General features: G+C 41.4%; 1 protein-coding gene across 1 annotated transcript in view; it reads left to right on the plus strand.

The window, feature by feature from the left end:
* pdzd8 (PDZ domain containing 8) overlaps nucleotides 1-20796 on the plus strand; it is a 201095-nt gene continuing 180299 nt past the window's right edge. Inside the window, exon 1 of the mRNA XM_078223246.1 lies at nucleotides 1-931. Coding sequence (XP_078079372.1) covers nucleotides 75-931 — 857 coding nt within the window. The 5' untranslated portion in view covers nucleotides 1-74. The remainder of the gene's footprint in view (nucleotides 932-20796) is intronic.

The raw sequence follows: 20796 nt of genomic DNA on the forward strand, positions 1-20796 counted from the left end.
CAGCAGTGAGCAGCGGGAGGACAACAAGATGAGGAATTAGAAGCGAAAGCCCCCGGGTTGGGGAAGGGGGGAAGATGATTTATTTAATCCTGCTGTCGGCTCTGGCCGGGGCCGTGTGTGTGCTGCTGCTACAGATTTTGCTGCTGTATCGGAACAAGCCGGAGCCGGTGCCGCGGCATGTGCAGTATGTCAAGCCGGTGGTGGAGGCCTCGCTCCGGGATTATTTCAGCGGCGCCAAGGAGCCTCCGGCCTCCCCGGACTCGGCTGGCTCGGTGTCCGGCGGCGGCCGCTCGGAGAGCTGCCACTTTCTCAACGCCATCTTCCTGTTTCTGTTCCGGGAGCTGCGGGACACGCCGATCGTCCGCCACTGGCTCACCAAGAAGATCAAGGTGGAGTTCGAGGAGCTGCTGCAGACCCGGACGGCGGGCCGCCTGCTGGAGGGGCTCAGCCTGCGCGACATCTCCCTGGGCAACGCGCTGCCCATCTTCAAGAGCGCCAGGCTGCTGCAGCCGCCGGTGCCGGGGCCTGGGCCCGGGCCTCAGGAGGAGGAGGCCGCCGCCTCCGCCGCCACCACCGCCACCGGCCCTGCCTCCTCCTCCTCCTCCTCCGCCGGAGTGCCCGAGGAACTCAACTTGGAGCTGGAGCTCGAGTACAACGGCGGCTTCCACCTGGCCATCGACGTGGACCTGGTGTTCGGCAAGTCGGCCTACCTGTTCGTCAAGATGCGGCGGGTGGTGGGCCGCCTGAGGCTGCAGTTCACCCGCCGCCCCTTCACCCACTGGTCCTTCGCCTTCATGGACGAGCCCCTCATCGACTTCGAGGTGAGGTCGCAGTTCGAGGGCCGGCCCATGCCCCAGCTCACCTCCATCATCGTCAACCAGCTCAAGAGGGTCATCAAGCGCAAACACACTTTGCCCAACTACAAAATCAGGTAGAGTCAGTCAGTGGCAGGCTGCTTAAACCCTGTGTGTGAGTGTGTGGTGGGTGGAGGGGCTATTCTCAGCTGCAACTTTCTGCAGTGCCCAAATACAAATTAATGGAGCCTCACTGCATCATGCTGCAATCCACCCCTTAGTCATCTCTTGGCACGGTACTAAATTTACAGATTTTTTTTCCTCTCCAGCCTGCTGTGTTATGGGATTTAAAAAAAAAATCATTCATGAGATTTGAGTGAGCTAAGCCAGCATTTATTGCCCATGCGAATTGCCCTTGATGTGGTGGTGGTGGTGAGCCACCTTCTTGATCTGCTGCAGTCCATATCGGTATGCCCCATGGTGCTATTTGGAAGTGAGTTCCAGGATATTGTCTCATTGGCAAGGAAGGAACAGTGGTGATCTTGTTCTAAGTCAGGATGGTGTAAGACCTCTTTCTTTGGGTAGGGGGTTTTAGTTCAGTCGGGCAGCATGGTCGGTGCAGACTTGGAGGGTCGAAGGGCCTGGCCTGTTCCGTTGCTGTAATTTTCTTTGTTCTTTGAGACCTAGGGAACTTGTGGATGATCGTGTCCCCAGCATCTGCTGCGGCACTTGACCTTCCAGGTGATGGAGGTCGCAAGCTTGGAAAGTACTGTCAGAGCAACCTTGATGAGTTGCTGCAATGCAATGCATATTGTATGTGGGAGCGAATGTTTAGGTGGTGGATGGGATGACAGTCAATCCGGCTGCTTTGTCATCTCTTGATATTCTTTGAGATGTGGGTAAACGTTTATTGTTCATCCATAATTGCCCTTGAACGGAGTTGTTTATAAAGGCATCTTAAAAGGGAGTTAAGAATGAAATACGTTGTCGGCCAGACCAGGTAAGGATGACAAATTTCTTTCCTTGGCACATGAGCCAGATGGCTTTTTTATGACAATCGTTGATAGTTTCATGGTCACCATTCCTGAGACAAACTTATAACTACACTTGCCTTGGTGGGATTTATGCCAGTGTCCCCAGATTACTAGTCCAATGACATAACCACCCCGTTGTCATCTACCTGATCAAGCTTCTTGATATTAAGCTCAGGATGAAGGGAACCAACTGCATCTCTTATAAAGCAGCAGGCCTTTTTTCATGATGTGCACACTGGCTCATCTTTACAGGGATAGCATGTTTTGCTGTACAACTTGCAAATCAAGGATAGAATTATAGAATCCTACAGTGCAGAAGGAGGCTATTTGGCCCATCGAGTCTGCACCAACCAAAATCCCCCCACAGCCCTATCCCCATAATCCCATGCATTTACCCTAGCTGGTCCCCCTGACACTGAGGCAATTTAGCATGGCCAATCCACCTATACCGCACTGTGGGAGGAAACCAGAGCACCCGGGGGAAACCCGCACAGACATGGGGCGAATGTGCAGACTCCACACACAGTGACCCAAGCTGGGAATCGAATCCAGGTCCCTGGCACTATGAGGCAGCAGTGCTAACCACCTTGCCGCCCCACTATCAACTTGTCTGTCCAAACAATTAATTGTAGTAAGGAGAGCTTTATTGTAATCATTTTCCAGTACTGTTATTGAAAATACTGCATCTTGGAAGTTAAAATTGCCATGTTTGTGAGGCAGACCAGATGTGATCTCGGTAGATGGTTTTATTATTCACTTTTTAAACAGACAACTTGGCAGGGGGCACGGGAGATTGTGATGGTGATGGGGGAGAGAGAAAAACCCAGTTGAGGGTTTTAGTTCTCTTATTGTTTGTTCTGTCTAAACACTGAAACATTGTGGGTGGCAATAAACAAAGCAGATAAGTTGCCGGATTGTACTGCTTGAAGAGCTTGAGGTTATGTTGAATTTGTAACATGCCCTGGTCAGACTGTACCTGCATTGCTGTATACGGTTCCGGACTCCATGGCACGAATGACTCATTGTGATTTGAGGACCACAGAGGAATCACGCTGATCCTTGGTATGAAACAGCAGGGCTGTGAGAAACTACTTAAGCTCTTTGACCTGGAAAAAGATGTCTGAGGGGCGCTTATACAGTGAGAGAAAAAGAGTTAATCTGAAATAATACTGTCAGACAAGATGACAAAATACAGTTTCATGATTGTGAAGGGCAAGTTTAGTCAGACATCAAGGAATATTTCTTTACAACAGACAGCTGGAATAAGATGCCAGGAAGGTTGGTTGCAGCGAGGTCGGGGGGTAATTTAATAAACAACTAGATGCTGCAATTGGAAGGTTACTGGGAGGATTAGATCAAAAATAGTTTGAAGGGCCGCCTTCTGAATTTATCTTGTGACCTTTACTTCATTTTAACAAGTGAACCATTCCTCAATGCTGTGTTTTCATAAATGGTGTTCTGGTACTCTTTCAAATCAACCTTCCATTGGGACTGAATGGTGCAGTGGGGCAGTTACAGGGATCAGGGTTCAGATCCAGCCCTGACTGAAGCTGTAAGGTTCCAACAAGAACCAGAAAATAACGAAACTAAAGATAATTTGGTATTTTATATACTACATTACTCTTTACAAGCACTCTTTACTTGGACATGACCTTTCTGTGACACAGTCAGATCTGCACACACCTATCACTAGAGAGAACCTCAGAAGGGGTGGATTCTCATATTTAGATCTGTGGCATCACTAATACATCCCCAGGAGAAATTCATCTTGTCTGGACTTGCAGTGGGGAAAGCTCTGGGAATGCATTGCTTCTCAAATCTAAAACCTTGCTCAAAGGCCATGGGTTATTGGTGTTTGAAATGAAAAAAAAACCACACTGTGTGTATTCCCAGGTTACAACTGACATTCATTAATTGGCGCACTCATGGAGATATTAAAGTGCAGGTGGTGCTTGATTCTGATATTGGGTGTCCAAAATGTAAATTTCCCCAGAAAACGTAAGCACTTTGTACAAAATGCTGAAAGGGAAATAGTGAATCGACATCCCACTTTACACTTTTAAAGAAAATTGGGTTGTGTGTACAAATAGGTTGGCGACTCACTTTTGCACATTTTACACTAATGGCAAAGAAAGATTTCACCCCCTCTATTTGAAATAGTGGTATTGAACTTTTAACTTTTTAGTTTTTGATCACTCCTACCTTTATTTCTTGTAATATCCTGTCTCAAATCTATCATTCCAGTGAGGACAGATTGAATGTACTTTGTTTATTCACAGTCGCTCAAGAATCTTAATTTTGGAGCCATATGAATTATTTTCCTGCTGCTTCTCTTTGTAAGTACGAACAGTATGACTGAGTACATTCTTTCTTGTGTGACTTCACCAGTGCTTCACTGAGTGCCCACTTAGTTTCCTTGGAGACTTATAGTTTTTCTCATAAATACCCAGTGTTCTATTTGCTCTGGCAACTGTTCTTGTACAATGTCACAACATGTTTTGTTTATTCGGCTAACATACTTTTCCTGGTCCATCTAATGTAACAATATGCCCTTTGTTTTGTGTTTTTCTTTCTTTTCCATGCCAGTGGCAGTTACTTTACTTCTCAAAGCTAAACATAAAATTTGCCAAGTTTAAGTTTTTAGATATTCAAGTTTTGTTCCTCCCCTTCAGTATGTTGGATTAGGTAGCAGAATATCATCAACTTCAAACTTACTCATTTTATTTACAAAGCCTTCATCAAAGTTATGAAGCAATAATGAGGTTCTAGTATCAACCTTTGGTTACAGTTTCCAAGACGGGACCATTATTGTTGTTAACTTTACACTTTGCTTGCTGTTCAGAGGCCAGTTTACCACTTCCTCATGTAACCCCAAAGCTTTTGTTCTAACCATGTATCTCATGGGATGCTTCCTGAAAATTAGGATATTGCATCAATCATGTCATTGTCCCTGCAGCTCTTTTACCGTATTAAACCATTTTAGTGAGTTTATAACACATGACTTGCTGTTCATAGGTAGAGATATCTTACTACATCTCATGTCAGATTGGGTGGTAAACATATTTTCCATTTTCTGGTCCCAGGAGAAAATGTGTTAAAATAGAAAATAAAATCAACAATTACAATAAGTTAAAGGCAAATGGGAATGTTTTTTTAGCAACCATACCATCTGATTCTGTTTTGAGAGAGTAACCTCTCCTGCTTTTCCAATTGGTTTAACCATTGTTCTCATTTTCTGTTTATAAGCACAAGAAGCATAATTTTTCCTGATGTGTTATTTTTAAAATTAATCAAATTGCTTAAAACAGTCAACTTTTCCCTAATTTCCATTTTCTCTCAAGGTGAGGCAAATGTATCATACTGGATTTATCATGTCTCTAACAAGGGTATGGCCAGGCATGCTGGATGGGTGGGAAGCGCTGCTGCAATTTCCTGAGGTTCCTCATGTTAAAAATAGCCGAGTGTATCAGGGGTGTTTCCCTATTTCTTTTTACTAATTTCCTCCAGAAATAGGAAGTTGATGGTGTTTTTAGAATTTATTGAAATGCATCTCATTTCATGATTAACTGTTGCAGGATTACAATATTAACAAATCCACCATAATGAAATAACCTAGAAATGTTTCTTTAAAATATACACGCGGTTCAGAATGAAATATTAAGAATGATTGGTTGCTTGGCATGGAAAAGATGCTGGCTGGTTTGATACGCATCATCTAATCATGAATCCAAGCTGTTTCTTTATTGAACCATGCCTAATTAAGCAACTTAGCTCATAGGCCTAGGAAAATATTAGTCTGGCTTAAATTTTACAAACAGCTTCTTCGATTGAAACCTTTTTTGAGTGAATCCTTTCCTGTCGAGAAGGAAAAGTGGTGATGTAAGTAATAACATACATACTTAAGGATTATTGTACACTGTTTGTAACTGAGAGCAAATATAAATAATAAATGAGTGCAAGACTGAAAAGACTAAGCTAGTTGATCATTCATCTGTAACCGTTCTAACTTTTGAATGGCTAGTGATCTTGGGATGTTTTACAATTGGTTGACTGCAGTATATGCAACCTGAACTGTGCAGTTTGCAAGTGGAGGTTCAATTTGAATATTGATTAGATTACTCTGCAGAGATCTGCATGGACTGGATGGGCCAACTATGACTATCATTTGGTGCTCATTAAAGCATAAGAAATAAGAACAGGAGTAGGCTATTTGGCCACTCGAGCCTTCTCCTCCATGGCTGATTTTCTGCCTCAACTTCACTTTTCTTCCTACTTCCCATATTCCTTGATTTTCATGAAAAATATTTCAAATGGGAGAGGAGAAATTAGCTCCTTATTTTTGCTACACTATTAGTTTTATTTTGTGTGGTCTGTGGAGTCAAGTTTTAACACCTCGCAGAAAAAGCTGTAGTTTTGCCTCAAAGTTAATATTGCATCAGGTACACTGCAACTCAGTTACTGCCCCACATCAGTTATTATGTGTCCCAAACTTTGCCTTCACTTGATATTGAAATACCCCCCCCCCCCACCCAAATACTGGCTTTACTGTTGATGCAAATAAAAAAGAGCAGCACAAATTTAAAATAAAATATTTGGGTTCGACCTTCCTTCATCTGTGCTCAACCAGAGACCCAAGTGATCCTCTGTAGATGCTCATCTGGCAGTTGATGCCATTCTTTGTTTGTGCAGTTCTATTTCAAACTATTTGGTTGCATAAGATTTTTAGATGCCAGAAATGTTGCCACTTTTATTTCAATCCTTTGTGGTGATACAGTAATGATGGTCCAACTCTGTATTCTGCTCCCTGTTGACACCAGCATGAAACAGTGCAGCAGAGTTATGTGTACTCCTTTTAATCTAGTGTATTGTATCCATTGCTCACAATCTGGTCTCCTCTACATTCGAGAGACCAAATGCAGATTGGGTGACTACTTTGTATGACATCTCCGTTTGGTCTGCAAGCATGACCCAGAGCTTTGAGCGTCCTGCCATTTTAAATCTCCGCCTTGCTCTCACGCTGACATCTCTGTCCTTGGCCTGCTGCACCGTTCCAGTAAAGTTCATTGCAAGCTTAAGGATCAGCACCTTAATCTTAGAATCTTAGAAAGATTCTAAAGTTCATTGCAAGCTTAAGGATCAGCACCTTAACTTTCGATGAGGCACTTTACAGCTTTCAGGACTCTACACTGACTTCAACAGTTTCAGGCCATAATCTTGATGCTCCTTTTTTTTTCTTTTTCTTTGCATGTTTCGATTTTTCTCTTAGTTTCTTTTGCTTGCAGAGGGCAGGCACACCTTTTGTTTCTTTTCTGTTCCCTTTGGCCCTGGAAGACTAACCCTTCTGTCATTCAGTGTCTTTCACCCTATCACAGACCTTCCATTTGTCCTTGTCCCACGAACCTCTGGCTCACAACCTGTTTTAATCTAACTTTTCCCAGTTCTGATAAAAGGTCACGGGCCTGAAATGTTAACTCTTCTTCTTCTCCAAAGATGCTGCCCTATAGAACCTGCAGAGCACTTCCAGCATTTTCTGTTTATATTTCAAACACTGCAAACTTTGTTACGTCACAATGCTAGACTTTGATACCGCATGACGTAGAACTTCAGAACACTGTCAAACTTGTTTTGAATATGTTCGTGGCAGTCCGTTAGATCTCTTGGCCATCGTTTTAAATGCAGACAGTGTTAATTTAAATGTTTTGGGAGTGCAGATGGTGCTGCTATCAAAACATTTAAAATGTAACAGCTTGCAATGAAGCTCTGAGGCCAGTAAGCCGCAACAGTATAAACAGTCTTACAATTTGTGAAACAGCCACAGTAACACTTACACAACTTACATCAATTGTGCTATTAAACAAGGTCACTTGTGTATATGCAGTGTGCAATGAGTTTTCACTGTTCATGAGTGTTTTCTAAATTTTCCTCTTCTCATTTGGTGCACATTCTTGTCTTGCGATGTTTTTCTACACGGAAGACTCAATATAAATGCAACCTGTTGTGTAACCAACAAGAAGGCTTTGTTCCATCACTTGCTGTGGTAGGGCGTGGAGGAAAGGAAGAAATATTTATGAGACTGTAGCCATCATGGAGTGGGCAAGCTCAATGGATCCTGCTCATCGTTTTCAAATGTACTTATCATTAATTGAAATTCAACCCAATTTATCGCTGCTTATTGTTAGGCCTCATAAATGTTTCTCTGTTTGAGTAGTTTGTTTAAATATTTGGGAATCTTTATTTCCAATAATTGTGAAGAGCACAGGGTGACATGGGAACAGGGCTTGCTGCCAGTTAGGACACGGGAAGCCGGATTTTGGGTGACCTCCAGTTTATTGAAATTAAAAGAATTTGGGAGAGCAGCCAGGACTGCATTGAAATTGTCGAATTGAGAGGCAGCAAAGGCATGAATGTGGGTTTCAGCAGCAGATGAGCTGAGAGGGGTGAAATTGGACGACTGGAGGTGGAAATGAGTGCTTCGTGATGGGATGCTTATGAGGCTGGAAGCTCATCGTGAGATCAAATGTGACACCAAGGTTGTGAACAGCCTGACTTTGTGATGTCTTGATGCAGCTGCTGGGTGCCTGAAATGGTGATTTTCTATTATTCATAACTTGCCATCATTATCTTGGTACCAGGTATGAGGAAGAATAGGGCTTTTTGAAGAGGATATGTGAATTACAATTAATTATATCGAATAAAGCAATGATCACCAAAAAAAAACATCAATTGTAAGGAAGAGGAACCATCCAATTATTCTGTAGAATATAGTTCAGGAAGTCATTTTTTTTCCAGTGGTTTTTACTGTTATGCATTTGATAATGTGCCACATCAATGATTATTGCAGAAAATTGAGGCTCCGAGTTTAAGAGGTAACATATTAGCATGGATAGACCATTGGCTGGCTGGCAGAAAACAGAGTGTATGCATAAATGGGTCTTTGTCTGATTGGCAGGATGTGATGAGTGGAGTCCTTCAAGGGTTTGTGCTGGGGCTTCAACTTTTTACAATTTACATCAATGATTTAGATGAGGGAAGCAAAGACACGGTAGATAAATTTGCAAAAGACACTAAGGTAGGAAAACATGTTGTGAAGAAGAGAAAATTTTACAGATGAATATAGACAGGTTGAGTGAGTGGTCAAAAACCTGGTGGAGTATAACGTGGGAAAATGTGAAGTTCATTTCGGCAGGAAAAATAAAAAAGCAGTATTATTTAAACAGAATTCCAAAGGCAGAGGGATCTAGGTGTTCTCATGCATGAGTCACAAAATGTTAGTATTCAGGCACATCATGTAATCAAGAAGGCTAATGGAATGCTGTCCTTTATTATGAGAGGAATTGACCATAAGAATAAGGACGTTATGCTTCAGTTGTACAGGGCATTAGTGAGACCACATCTTAATTACTGTGTGCCATTTTTGTTGTCTTATCCAGGGAAGGATGTAAATGCATTGGAGGTGGTTCAGAGGAGATTTACTAAATTGATGCTAGAATGAGCAAGCTGTGTATGAGGACAGACTGGTCTAGTTTCCATTGAAGTTTAGAAGAGTGAGGGGTGATTTGATTGAAGTATATCAGATCCTGAATGGTCTTGACAAGGTGTACATGGAAAGGACTTTTCCTCTTGTAGGTGAGTCCAGAACTAGAGTGTGCTGTTTTAAAATTAGAGATTGCTCTTTAGAATTTTTTTTCTGAGGGTTGTGCGACTTTGGAACTCTCTGAAGGGAGGGTCATTGAATATTTTTGAGGCAGAGGCAGGTAGATTCTTGTTAGCCAAGGGAATTAACGGTTATTGAAGGTTATTAAAGGGGGTGGATGGGGATGTGGCATTAGAAATGCAAACAAATCAGCCATGATCTTATTGAATGGCAGAGTAGGCTTGAGGGACCAAATGGCTTACTTCTGCTCCTATTTCCTATGTTAGTATGTTGATGGAAAATGAGGAGAGAAAGAGAGCTTGAAAAATAAGGTGGAAACAGAGACGACACGTTTAGAGAAAGAAAAACTGGAGTTCAGTAGGCGGACAGAGGAGCAAATATAACTAGAGGTAGATGAAAACAAATTTATGGGAGACGCAGGATATAGGATAATTGAATGAAGATATAATTCTATTAAGAGTATGAGTGAGAGTTGGTGATGAATAGAAAAAGAGCCTATGATTAAAGCATAGTACAAACTGAGGAGATGGAAAGAGTGGAAAAAATGCAGAAAGGGTGTCAAAGAATTAGAATGGGAGGTAAGTCATTTACAAAGAGAGAGTGAATTTAAATGAAATGCCTTCAGGGGCTTGTTAAAATAGGAAGTATTTTACAATTCGAACAGTTTTGATGATCAGGAGAACTGCGTGTTTCTGCAGGTTGCAATTGTGCAAAATTCTTCACAGGACTCCCGTCAGAAATCTGGCAAAGAATTTAATGATACACTGATTTTTAGGTAGAGCTGTGTAGACATTTTAAGAATTTCTTTTCTTCGCAAATTGCTTGGAGTTTTATGGAGTTGGGAGTATTTAATATATTTTGTGGAAGTGTGACCTGTGCTGAATAGTTTCATTAATTAAATTTAAATTTCAATCCTTGAAATTTTACAAAGCTTGGATGGGGGAGGGAATACGCATAAACTAAGTTGATGACCTTGGTTTTAGGGGACATTAATGAGTTTGACAGAAATTCACAACATTTGCACAAAAAGTTCAGCTTTTGAAAGGTACACAGTCCCAATGGTGATGGAAGGGGTAGCTGTTTGTGACTGGCACTATATCAGTGAAAAGATTTTTTCTCCTTTAGGTGAATGGTATCCTATAATATAGATGACCCAGTTTGTGGCACTGGAAAGCATCAAATGCATTTCAGGAGTTCAGAAGGCCATGTAACTTATTTAAGCTTTTCCTCATATTAGTGGGGTTTTCACTTATACAATTTATCTGTGTCCCATTTTCTTCTGAATTACCCAACTCATTAATGTACTCAGTAAATATTTGACTTTTTGCAAATTGAGGAATGTTGGGTGTGTTCGCTGATAATTACAATGTCTGAAGTAAGCTTCAACTCTTATCTCTCGAGAAGTAAAAGCTACCGTCCTTAAAATGTCCTGAGCAGTAATGAACACTTTAATTCAAGGAGCTGCATTGAGCCAAAGTAGATTGGATTAGAGCAATGAGTCATGTATCTAAATTGAAATGAGTGAAAAGAAAGTGCTTTGTGGAACCACTGTTTGATTTGGCAAGCTAACTGCACTCATTAGTTCTGACAAATATCTGAACTCTTGTCTGTTATGAAGCACAAAAACCATAAACATAGTACTCCATATCTTATGTTCTGTTTTAAGCAAAGTGATCACAAGAATATGGTTCTTTCAATCTAGGAACTGCTGTTGGAGGGCATAGGTCTGAGTGAAGTGTAATTCTAAATGTGTTGCTCTAAACTTAACCTTAGATTGGAAAAGTAATGCTCTGTGATGACTTTATAGTCCTGCCTCATTTTGTTTCTGGGGTTGGTTGTTTTGACAGATGATGACACTGAGCTGTGATGAATTCTTTGTACTACAGGTCCACATCAGCTAGAACCATTGTAATGTGATGCATTGCTAGTGTTGTGGAATCCATCCTGTGTATACTTCAGGTTTATTATATCAGTGGCTGAGGAGGGTCAGTATAGGTCAGTGACGTGAAAACGCATTGCAGCCTTTCATGTAGTTGGGGATAGTGGTATCGAATGGCACTAATGATCCCTGTTTATATCTGATGTTATTGGGATTATAGCTTCCAGACGACTAACTGGTCACATTTCTTGAAGTGGTGATGGCACTTCTACCGCATTTACATTATAGTGCCTGCAAAGTGGCAATGTTGCAGATTGTGGTAGCGTGGGAGTCCATGCACTCCATTATTTGTCAATTGCGTTGTATAACATTAAGAATCTGATTGAAAATGTCCTCTTGTTTTACTGGAGTAAAACTATAAAAGCACTGGAAAAGTGAGAAATGTGATGGAATCGAAACTTTGAAGTATGTATTTGGGGTGTGGGGGCAAAACAATATCATAGGTACAATTAAAACAACAGCTCATTTTAAATCACAAACACTGGCAGCATCATTAGGGAAACTTGTGGCCTAGTGTAAGAAGGAGCTTTTCCAATGGTCATTCACTCTGATTGCTTCAGCTATTGTTGATTGAACACAGTAATTCATATTGATTGCTCTGTTACAATAACATGAAACCACTTTACTTTTTCTGATGGTATTGACACTCTCTACCTATTCAGAAATAAGAAGGAAGATAAAAGAGCATTCAAATTATAGCACTTTATATTTCAGAAGAGGTACTCATAGTGGAATTCAACAATAGTAGTTTACATTTATATAATGCCTTTAACATAGTAAAAAGGGCCAAGGTACTTCACAGCTTCATCTGAGCCACTTAAGAGGATATTAGAATAGCTGATAAGGGCTTGGCTGCAAGATATTGAGGGGTGAGCCTGTGGGGTTTGGGTGAGGAATTTAAATTTGAAGCATTAGGCCAGGAGCCAATGTAACCAGCATGGGGCTCGTGGCTGGGAAGAAATGGATCTGGTGCGAGTTAGCATCCAGGCAGCAAATATGTTCAACTTTCTGGTGTATGGAGGATGGAGACTGGCCAGGAGCTTTGGAATAGTCGAGTTGGAAGGTAACTATTGGGCTGAGGCATGCCTGGAGATCAGCAATGTTACAGGGATTGAAGTAGATCTTGGTGACGGAAAGTATATGAATTTGGAAGTTTGGCTCTGGACCGGTGAGGATGCTGAGGTTGCAAACTGTCTGGTTCAACCTCAATGATGTGGAGATGCCAGCGTTGGACTGGGGTAAGCATAGTGTTGTGAGACTTCTTACTGTGTCAACCTCAACGGCCAGGGAGCAGGTTGGAATGGAGTTTGTAGTATTGGCCAAAGACAGTATCTTCTGAATATTTAAATTGGGGAAATTTCTGCTAATTCAATATTGGAAGTTGGACCAGCAGTGTAATAATTCGGGGCAACAGCAGGGTTGAGAGAGGTGGTGGTGGTGAGGTAAGTTGATACCTTTGGTGGGCATGCAGAATCTAATGTGTTTTTGGTTGGATGTCGCTGAGGGGCAGCTTGTAGATTGGAAATAGTCTAAGGATGGATTCTTACTGGACTCCAAAGTTGCGGGAGTGGAAGTAGAAGCCATTGCAGGAGATGCTATGACGGGATCATTAAGAATGGAGCCATGAGAGGGCAGTCGTACTCAGTTGGATGATGGGTGAAATGTCTTGGAGGAGATGGAGGGGCAAACTTTGTCAAAGGCTGCAGACAGGTTGAGATGGATGAGGAGAGATAGTGCACCATTGTCCAAGTTGGATAGGGTATGTACTGTGGATGTAAACCTGATTAGTAAAGTTCAAACATAGAGTTTTGAGAACGATAGTCATAGATTTGGGAGGTGACAGCACCTTCAAGGACTTTGGAAAGGGTGATTGGAGATGGGATGATATTTTGTCAGGAGGGGAGGGCTACGGATGTTTTTTTTGGGAAGGTGTTTACAACTGATTTGAAAAGGAAGGGGACGGAAGAGAGGGAGCTGTTTACATCATCAGCTAGCATGGTGGCCAAGAGGGGAAGTGGGGGTAAGGTTACAAGAGCATGAGATGGATCTCGTAGACAAGATGAACTTGGAGAGGCATGAAGTGGCGATAGGAGAGAAACTAGGAGGTGAATTCATGGCTCGGGCAGCATTTAAGCCTTTAACTTACAGGCAATCTGTAGTATTTATTGGCAATGCTGCTTTTGTATTTCAGTTTGATTACTGCATGGTCCGGGTATAACTTAATAATTAGCCCTCTTCAAGTTAACTGCAGTTTCTTACCTACCTCAACGGTCCGTTACCATATAGATTGTGCATTCTGTTGTGAAAGGAATGGATTAGTTGAACTTTGCAACTTTTGTGATGTTAGTGTATCTTTAAGAGTTATAAAAAATTAATGCTCAAAGCCTTAGGTAATGTCATTGTTGGGAAGGAGAAAAGAAAACTGTGAGCAGGTTAGGTGACAGGGATTTCATTTTCAGTTTCACTTTGGAGCTGCAGGTTTGAGTTTAGTTTTAGAAGGGAGAGCAAGCTAAAATGAAGTGTTTTCCCTCTCTCCCTGTTGATTTGAAAATTCTGTTGGTTAACTGAAAAGAAGACCTTGTGTTCCTGAAGGGTGAGAATCTGCTGTTGTTGGGCGCTGGACCAGAATCTCTCTGGTGTTTTGGGAAGCAGTCTTGTCTTCAAACTGTTCGGAGTGAATCCAGAGAAATGCAGACTTCAACCAAAGGTCTCAAATACCCATTATCACTTGAGCAGTAGACTTTGCTGTATTGGACCCGTCAAAGGGTTTTGTCTGTGGCAAAGGGACTGGTTTGATTGGAACATTGTAGAGATCTTTATTAAGGGTTATACAATATCATTGTTTCTTGTTTGTAATTGATAAAAGTTCTTGCTAATTTTCTTATTAAACATGTTAACTATATTCTTAAATAAGCTTTGTTTGATAAAAGCTTCCTAGTGGGTCACTTGAATCATACCTGAAGTGAAACATCTCGTGCTTATCCTAGCCAAATTCAAAATGCAAAACTTATGATTCATGTGGGCTTCATAATACACTTTGGAGTTTCTAACCTGAACCACAACACTTCCTACTTTACAGTTCATGTGGTGGGAGGCTGACAATGCAGAGATCAGAAATGGAAAATGCTCATGTCAACATCTGAAGCAGCAAAACAGATTAACTCTTCAGATGGGACTCTTCCTCAGAAATGAAACATATGCCCACTTTTCTCTTTTCAATGCAGATTGATTTGTTTCCATCATTTTCTGTTTATATTTCAGATTTCTCTTCCCTTATTCAATTAAATAACAATGGGAAAGGGCCCATGCCAAGTTATGTCTGTTTCATTTGAAGGACTGGATTAGATGTTGTGCAGCTCACTATCAGAACTGCATTTTCAAAGTCCTTTGAAGGTACTGTCACGACCCAAATCCATGACTATCTTTCTCCCAACTCCAATGATTGTGCAGAGATTCTTCTTCTTCCATATCTTAAAAATATATATATATTTTCACCTCTCCAGCATCTTATCTCCATCCTGTGCCAACAAATTGCCTGGGCATGATTTCATAAACACTGCTGCCACCTGAAACTTTGCCCAAAATCTTGACTGTGATTGTTGGCAGAGGGTACCAGAGCCGAATCCAATTCTGTCTTCACCCAACATCTGCACATTTGCTCCACCATGTCAGATCAAGCCCAAGATGGGGCACAGTGCCTTATCTTGCCAACTTGGATCTTATTTGTCTCTCTTGTGGGGATCATGAATTGGATTCAGTTGGATTTTGAATTTGGCTTTTGGAGCAAGCAAGGAATGGATTTGCGTATGTCTGACCCACCCTGAGCATTAGGTTTGTAACTTTAAGAATTAAGTAAAATAAAATAAAAATTGCACCACCAGATCGTTATATGACAGTCATAGAGTTACATAAATTCAATGATTACTGTCTGAATAGTGTTAGAAATTTGAAGTGATTAAATGTCACAGAAGTGTGATGGTAGATGTGTACTGGCGTATGCATGTTTTTTATTATGTACTTATTTGCCCAAATTACAACAGTGACTCCAAAATACTTCCTTAATTCATATTGTCACCTATCATCTTTCCCTTCTCTGAATTAACTTCATCAGCCAGCAATTTGCCCATTTCACCAGTGTTTATATTCTGGAAGATTCTTTTGGAAGCCCCAATGACATGAAAGGTACTAAATAAATGTACGTTTGTTTGTTCGTTCAACATAAAAATCAGTCTTGTGTAAATGTAATTTTGATAGTGAGCTTTAGAAGTCTAGTTTTCAAAACTGGTCTACGCGTTTTATTTCACCGATTCTTAACTCTAAATTCTGTGCGATTATGTTATACTGTTAGTTAAGTGAACTTGAAAGGGCAATGAGTGGGAACCGTGTGATGAGACATCTGAGATGCGAGTGTATCTACCAAAGATTTGTTTTGTTCACTAGACTGGTCTGTGATGAGTATCTGCATTCTGTTTGAAACAGTACTTTCGTATGTATACTTGTGATTCCCTCATGTATTTTTCAGTACAAACGTTCTTTATTCCTAAAAGACTGTGCATTTCCTTGTATCAGTGAACAAGACTGTGCATTTCCTTGTATCAGTGAACAAGATGTTGTTGTTTACACACCAAGAGTTTGCATTGTTGGCACAATTTTGTCCACTGGGTCCTGTTCAAAAAAAGGAGAGGGGTAAACCCAGTAACTATAGGTCAACTTAACATCAGTGGTGGCGCAACAGAGACCATAATCTGGATAAAATTAATTGTTGTCTGGTAAAACATGGGCTCATCAAATTACAGCTGGCAAGGCAAATCTTGTTTGAAAAACTTGCTTGGAGTTTTTTGATGAAATAAGGGAGAAGTTTGATGAGGATAGTGAAATTGATGTTGTGTACATTGACTTTCAAAATATATTTGATAAAGTGCCATACAATAGAATTATTAGTAAATTGAAGTTCAGTCGATTAAAGGGACGGTGGCAGCATGGATCTAAAACTTACTAAGAGAAAGAAAACTGAGAGTAGTGGTGAGTGGTTGTTTTTCAGGCTGGAGGAGAACATATATTGGTGTTCTCTAGGGTTCGGCATTAGGATTGTTGCCCTTTTTGATATATATTCGTGACCTGGACTTTGATATCGAGAGCGTAATTTCAAAATTTGCTGCTATGTAAGGAACATAGAAATATAGGAGCAGGAGTAGCCTGTTCAGTCCACCAAGCCTGCTCCTCCAATCAATAAGTTCATGGCTGATCATCCACTTCAGTGCCTTTTTCCCCACACCATCCCCATATCCCTTTCTGTCATTGATATTTAGAAATCTGTCAATCTCCGCTTTGAACATAGTCAGTGACTGAGCTTCCACAGTCCTCTTGGGTAGAGAATTTTAAAGATTTATAATCCTCTAAATAAAATAATTTCTCCTAAATTCGGTCCTACGTGGCTCCCCCTTATTTTGAAATTGTGCCCCAACTTGATATGCAATGTATAGTAAAGAGTATAGGAGCACACTTCAGAGTAAAGTAATTGGTGAAATGGGCTTTTAATTGCCCGATGAAATTAATTCAGGGAAGTGTGAGATGATGCAGTTTGCAAAGAAAGAAAGACAGACTAATTGATAAAATTTTGAAAGGAACACAAGTACGGAGGCCCAGGCAGTCACACATACATCTTTGAAGGTGGCAAAACTGTAAAGCTGAAGGGAACCTGGACTTTATAGAGTGCAAAAGCAAGGAAATTATGCTAAACCTTTATAAATCACTGATTAGGCCCTAGCTGGAGTATTGTGTTCAAATCTGGATGCTTTAGGAAGGATGTCAGAGCCTGGGAAAGGAAGCAGAAGGGGTTTGCATAAAATGGTAAGATGGATGAGGGATTTCTGTTTTGCAGAGAGTCCAGAGGAAATAGTGTGGTTCTCTTTAGGGCAGAGAAGAGTAGCTACTGTTGTATTGTAGGAAATATAGCAGCCAAGTTTCATTCAAACAGCAGTGTGATAATAGCAGATGATCTGCAGTTTTTTGTGATTTTGATTGAGGGATAAATATTGACTGGGGAGAATTCCCCTGTGAAATAGTGCCATTGGATCTTTTCATCTGCCTGAGCAGGCCGATGGGGCCTCGTTTTCATGTCTCATCTGTATGAGGGCACCTCTGACAGTACAGCACTCCCTAGGTAAAGCTAAGTAAAACTAACACTAAGTAAAGTATTGGCCTAGATTTCTGTGCTCAAGCACTTGAGTGGGACTTGAACCCATATCTTTGTGACTCAGAGATGAGAGTGTTAGCACGGCTGACACCTATGACCTGAATACATCACGTGGAAGAGTAATGGAAGTAGATACCTCAATAACTTTCAAAACAGATATTAAAATATGTTGAAAATGAGGAAAAATAGGACAATGTGGAAAATGCAAGGGGGTTGTGAGAACAATCCTCCTAAAGAGCCAGCATAGGCATGATGGGCTGAAAATCTTACTGTGCTGTATTTATGATATGGTTCTACAAGTATTTCCAGTGTTCCTTACCAATATTTATCCCTCAATAAATGTTGTTAAAAACAGATTATCTGGTCTTTTTCACAGTGCTGTTTTGTGAGACTTTGCTGTGTGCAAATTGGCTGCCTACATTACAACAATGACTGGATTGCATTGGCTGTAGAGTGTTTTGGGGTGTCCAGAGGTCATGAAAGATGCTATATAAATGGAAATCCATTCTTACCAGTTTGATTAAATTTTAAAAAAACAAAGGGATGAGTTGCTGGTTTGCGTGATGGTTTGGGCTACATTCACGACCTTTTGTAGTTCCTTGCAGTCTTGGGCAGAGCAGGAGCCATACCAAGCTGTGGTACAACCAGAAAGAATGCTTTCTATGGTGCATCTGTAAAAGTTGGTGAGAGTTGTAGCTGACATGCCAAATTTCCTTAGTCTTCTGAGAAAGTAGAGGTGTTGGTGGGCTTTCTTAACTATAGTGTCGGCATGGGGAGAGCAGGACAGGTTGTTGGTGACCTGGACACCTAAAAACCTGAAGCTCTCGACCCTTTCTACTTCATCCCCGTTGACATAAACAGGGGTATGTTCTCCTTTACACTTCCTGAAGTCGATGACAATCTCCTTCGTTTTGTTGACATTGAGGGAGAGATTATTGTTGCCGCACCAGTTCAGCAGCTTTTCTATCTCATTCCTGTACTCTGCCTCGTCATTGTTTGAGATCCGATTTAAGTTCAGAGATTACATACAAGAAGTTGTAGGTAGAAAGCATACTGTACATGAAGCATTGTTGATAGAATTTCAGCTAACATAATAGTGAGTATATGAATGTTTATGTTTTGCTTTTGAACTGTACCATTCAGCCAAACCTCTCCACCCAACCCAGAGTTATGGTTGGAATTCTGTAACCTAATTGCTACCGGTGTGACAGATCTGTAACTGATTGTGGGTGTGGTGGGAACAATTTGAGGGTATTAACATCACACAATATTAAAGTATATTGCCGCAAGTGGATCTTTCCTCTAAAGCATAATACTTAAGCATGTCAAGTGACAAACACAATACACCATGAAATGATTGAGTGCAAATGCCATTCCGGTCCATTCCTACCCACGACGGCTTAATTTCAACCAGGTTATTGGGTGAGGGTAGGGATGTTAAGCTGCAGAGCGGTGGTAAATAAGGACTAAGAATGCTCGAGTGTTTTCACATACGTCAGATTATAGGGCAGCATTGACAGCAGCCTTTGGCTAGCTACTGTATTGGCAAGGAGAATGACACAAAAAGCTTTGACGCAGTACATCAAACACTTGGCTATTACAAAAGCAAAATACTGCAGAAGCCGCAAATCTGAAGAAAATATGGCCAGGCAGCATCTGTAAAGAGAGAAACAGGTGGAATTTATTGATTAGGTGAATTCTGATATGGGTCGGGGGGGCTGTGTGATTGGACAGGAGCATGTGGAATGGAGATCCTGCTGTCCTCCTGCCTCCTCCTTTGATAAAGTTCAGGACAGAAACGCTTGAGGTCCATTTATAAGGGCCTCATCCTGTCACCACTGGTTGTAACTTGCTAGCCCAGTAAACCCTCTTGGGTTTTCCATGGGCCGATTGTTCCTCTGTGCCTGATTAAGGATGCAGACATCAGGAAGGGGAATCCACCTCCTTGCCCTTGCTTCCAGACATCTCTCCCTCAAACCCCTGTCTCACTCACTCACTTTTCCCAAAGGATCAATTGGTAATTATTGATGAAGGCCCCACTGTAGTATCAGCAGTGGCCATCACTTCCAGTGGTGCTGCTAGTACTGTAGAACTGCCAGCCTCTAATTTGCCTGCAGCTCTTGTGGGTGGACATTCTCCCTACTGGGAGGTTAATCAGATGGGAGGCATGATGCTGCTTTGAAATGTAAGTGTCAGGCTTCATGGGGAAAAGTGACATTGGTGCTTTTTCCAACAGTTCCTCAACCAGTAGGCAAGACTCTTGTCGAGCATATTAACTCCTGAGCAATATTTCAGGTCGATGACCTTTCATTTGACCTTGATGCCATAATTGAACCTGAGATGAGTTTTCTGTACCATTACTAACACTGCCTATTTCCACTTCTCTATTGTACAACTCCCCCTCATCCATGCTTAGTTACCCTTCAGCTTAGAAATATCAAAACAATCCTGGTTGGCCTCCCATGTTCTACTCTCTGTAAACATAAGATTATCTAAACCTCTGCTGCCTCTGTCCTATCTCTCACCAAATGGATTCATTTCTCACCCCTTATACTCGCTAATCTACATTAGCTCATGGTTAAGTAATAGCTCAATTTTAAAATTCTCATCCTTATTTTCAAATCCCTCCATGTCCTCAATAATTCCCAGTAATCTCCGCCAGCCTCATAACCCTCAATACCAGTGCTCCTCTAGATTGAGTCTCGTGAACATCTCCGATTCTCATTGCTCCACCATTGGTGACCATGTTCTCAGTTACTGAGATCCTAAACTCTAGAAATTCTACCTGAATCACTTTTGTTGCGTTCCCTTCTTTCTGTTCTTTAAAACCTACCTCTTTCTTCATTTTATTTGGCCACCTGCCCAAACTTGTCTTATGAGGCTCAGTGTCAAATTTTACTTTATGATACTCAGATGAAGTGTGGTGGTTGATTATGTTACTCTCTATAACGTGATCATCATTGCCCTCTGCTTCATTGCTACAATGCTGGTTGATCACCCTTATCCACCCCCTCCTGTCATTCCTCTTTCAATCCCACTGCATTACATCCTCTCCAACACTTCCATCCTTAGGCTTTCCTCTTCCTCTTCCTTGCAGTCCTCACTCCATCATTTGCCTCATCAGACATCCTCTCTTACCCCACAACAGATTTCAATCTCTTTTTGGTTACTTGCTTTAA

This window comes from Mustelus asterias, chromosome 11, assembly GCF_964213995.1.
Source record: "Mustelus asterias chromosome 11, sMusAst1.hap1.1, whole genome shotgun sequence".
Lineage (NCBI taxonomy): Eukaryota > Metazoa > Chordata > Chondrichthyes > Carcharhiniformes > Triakidae > Mustelus > Mustelus asterias.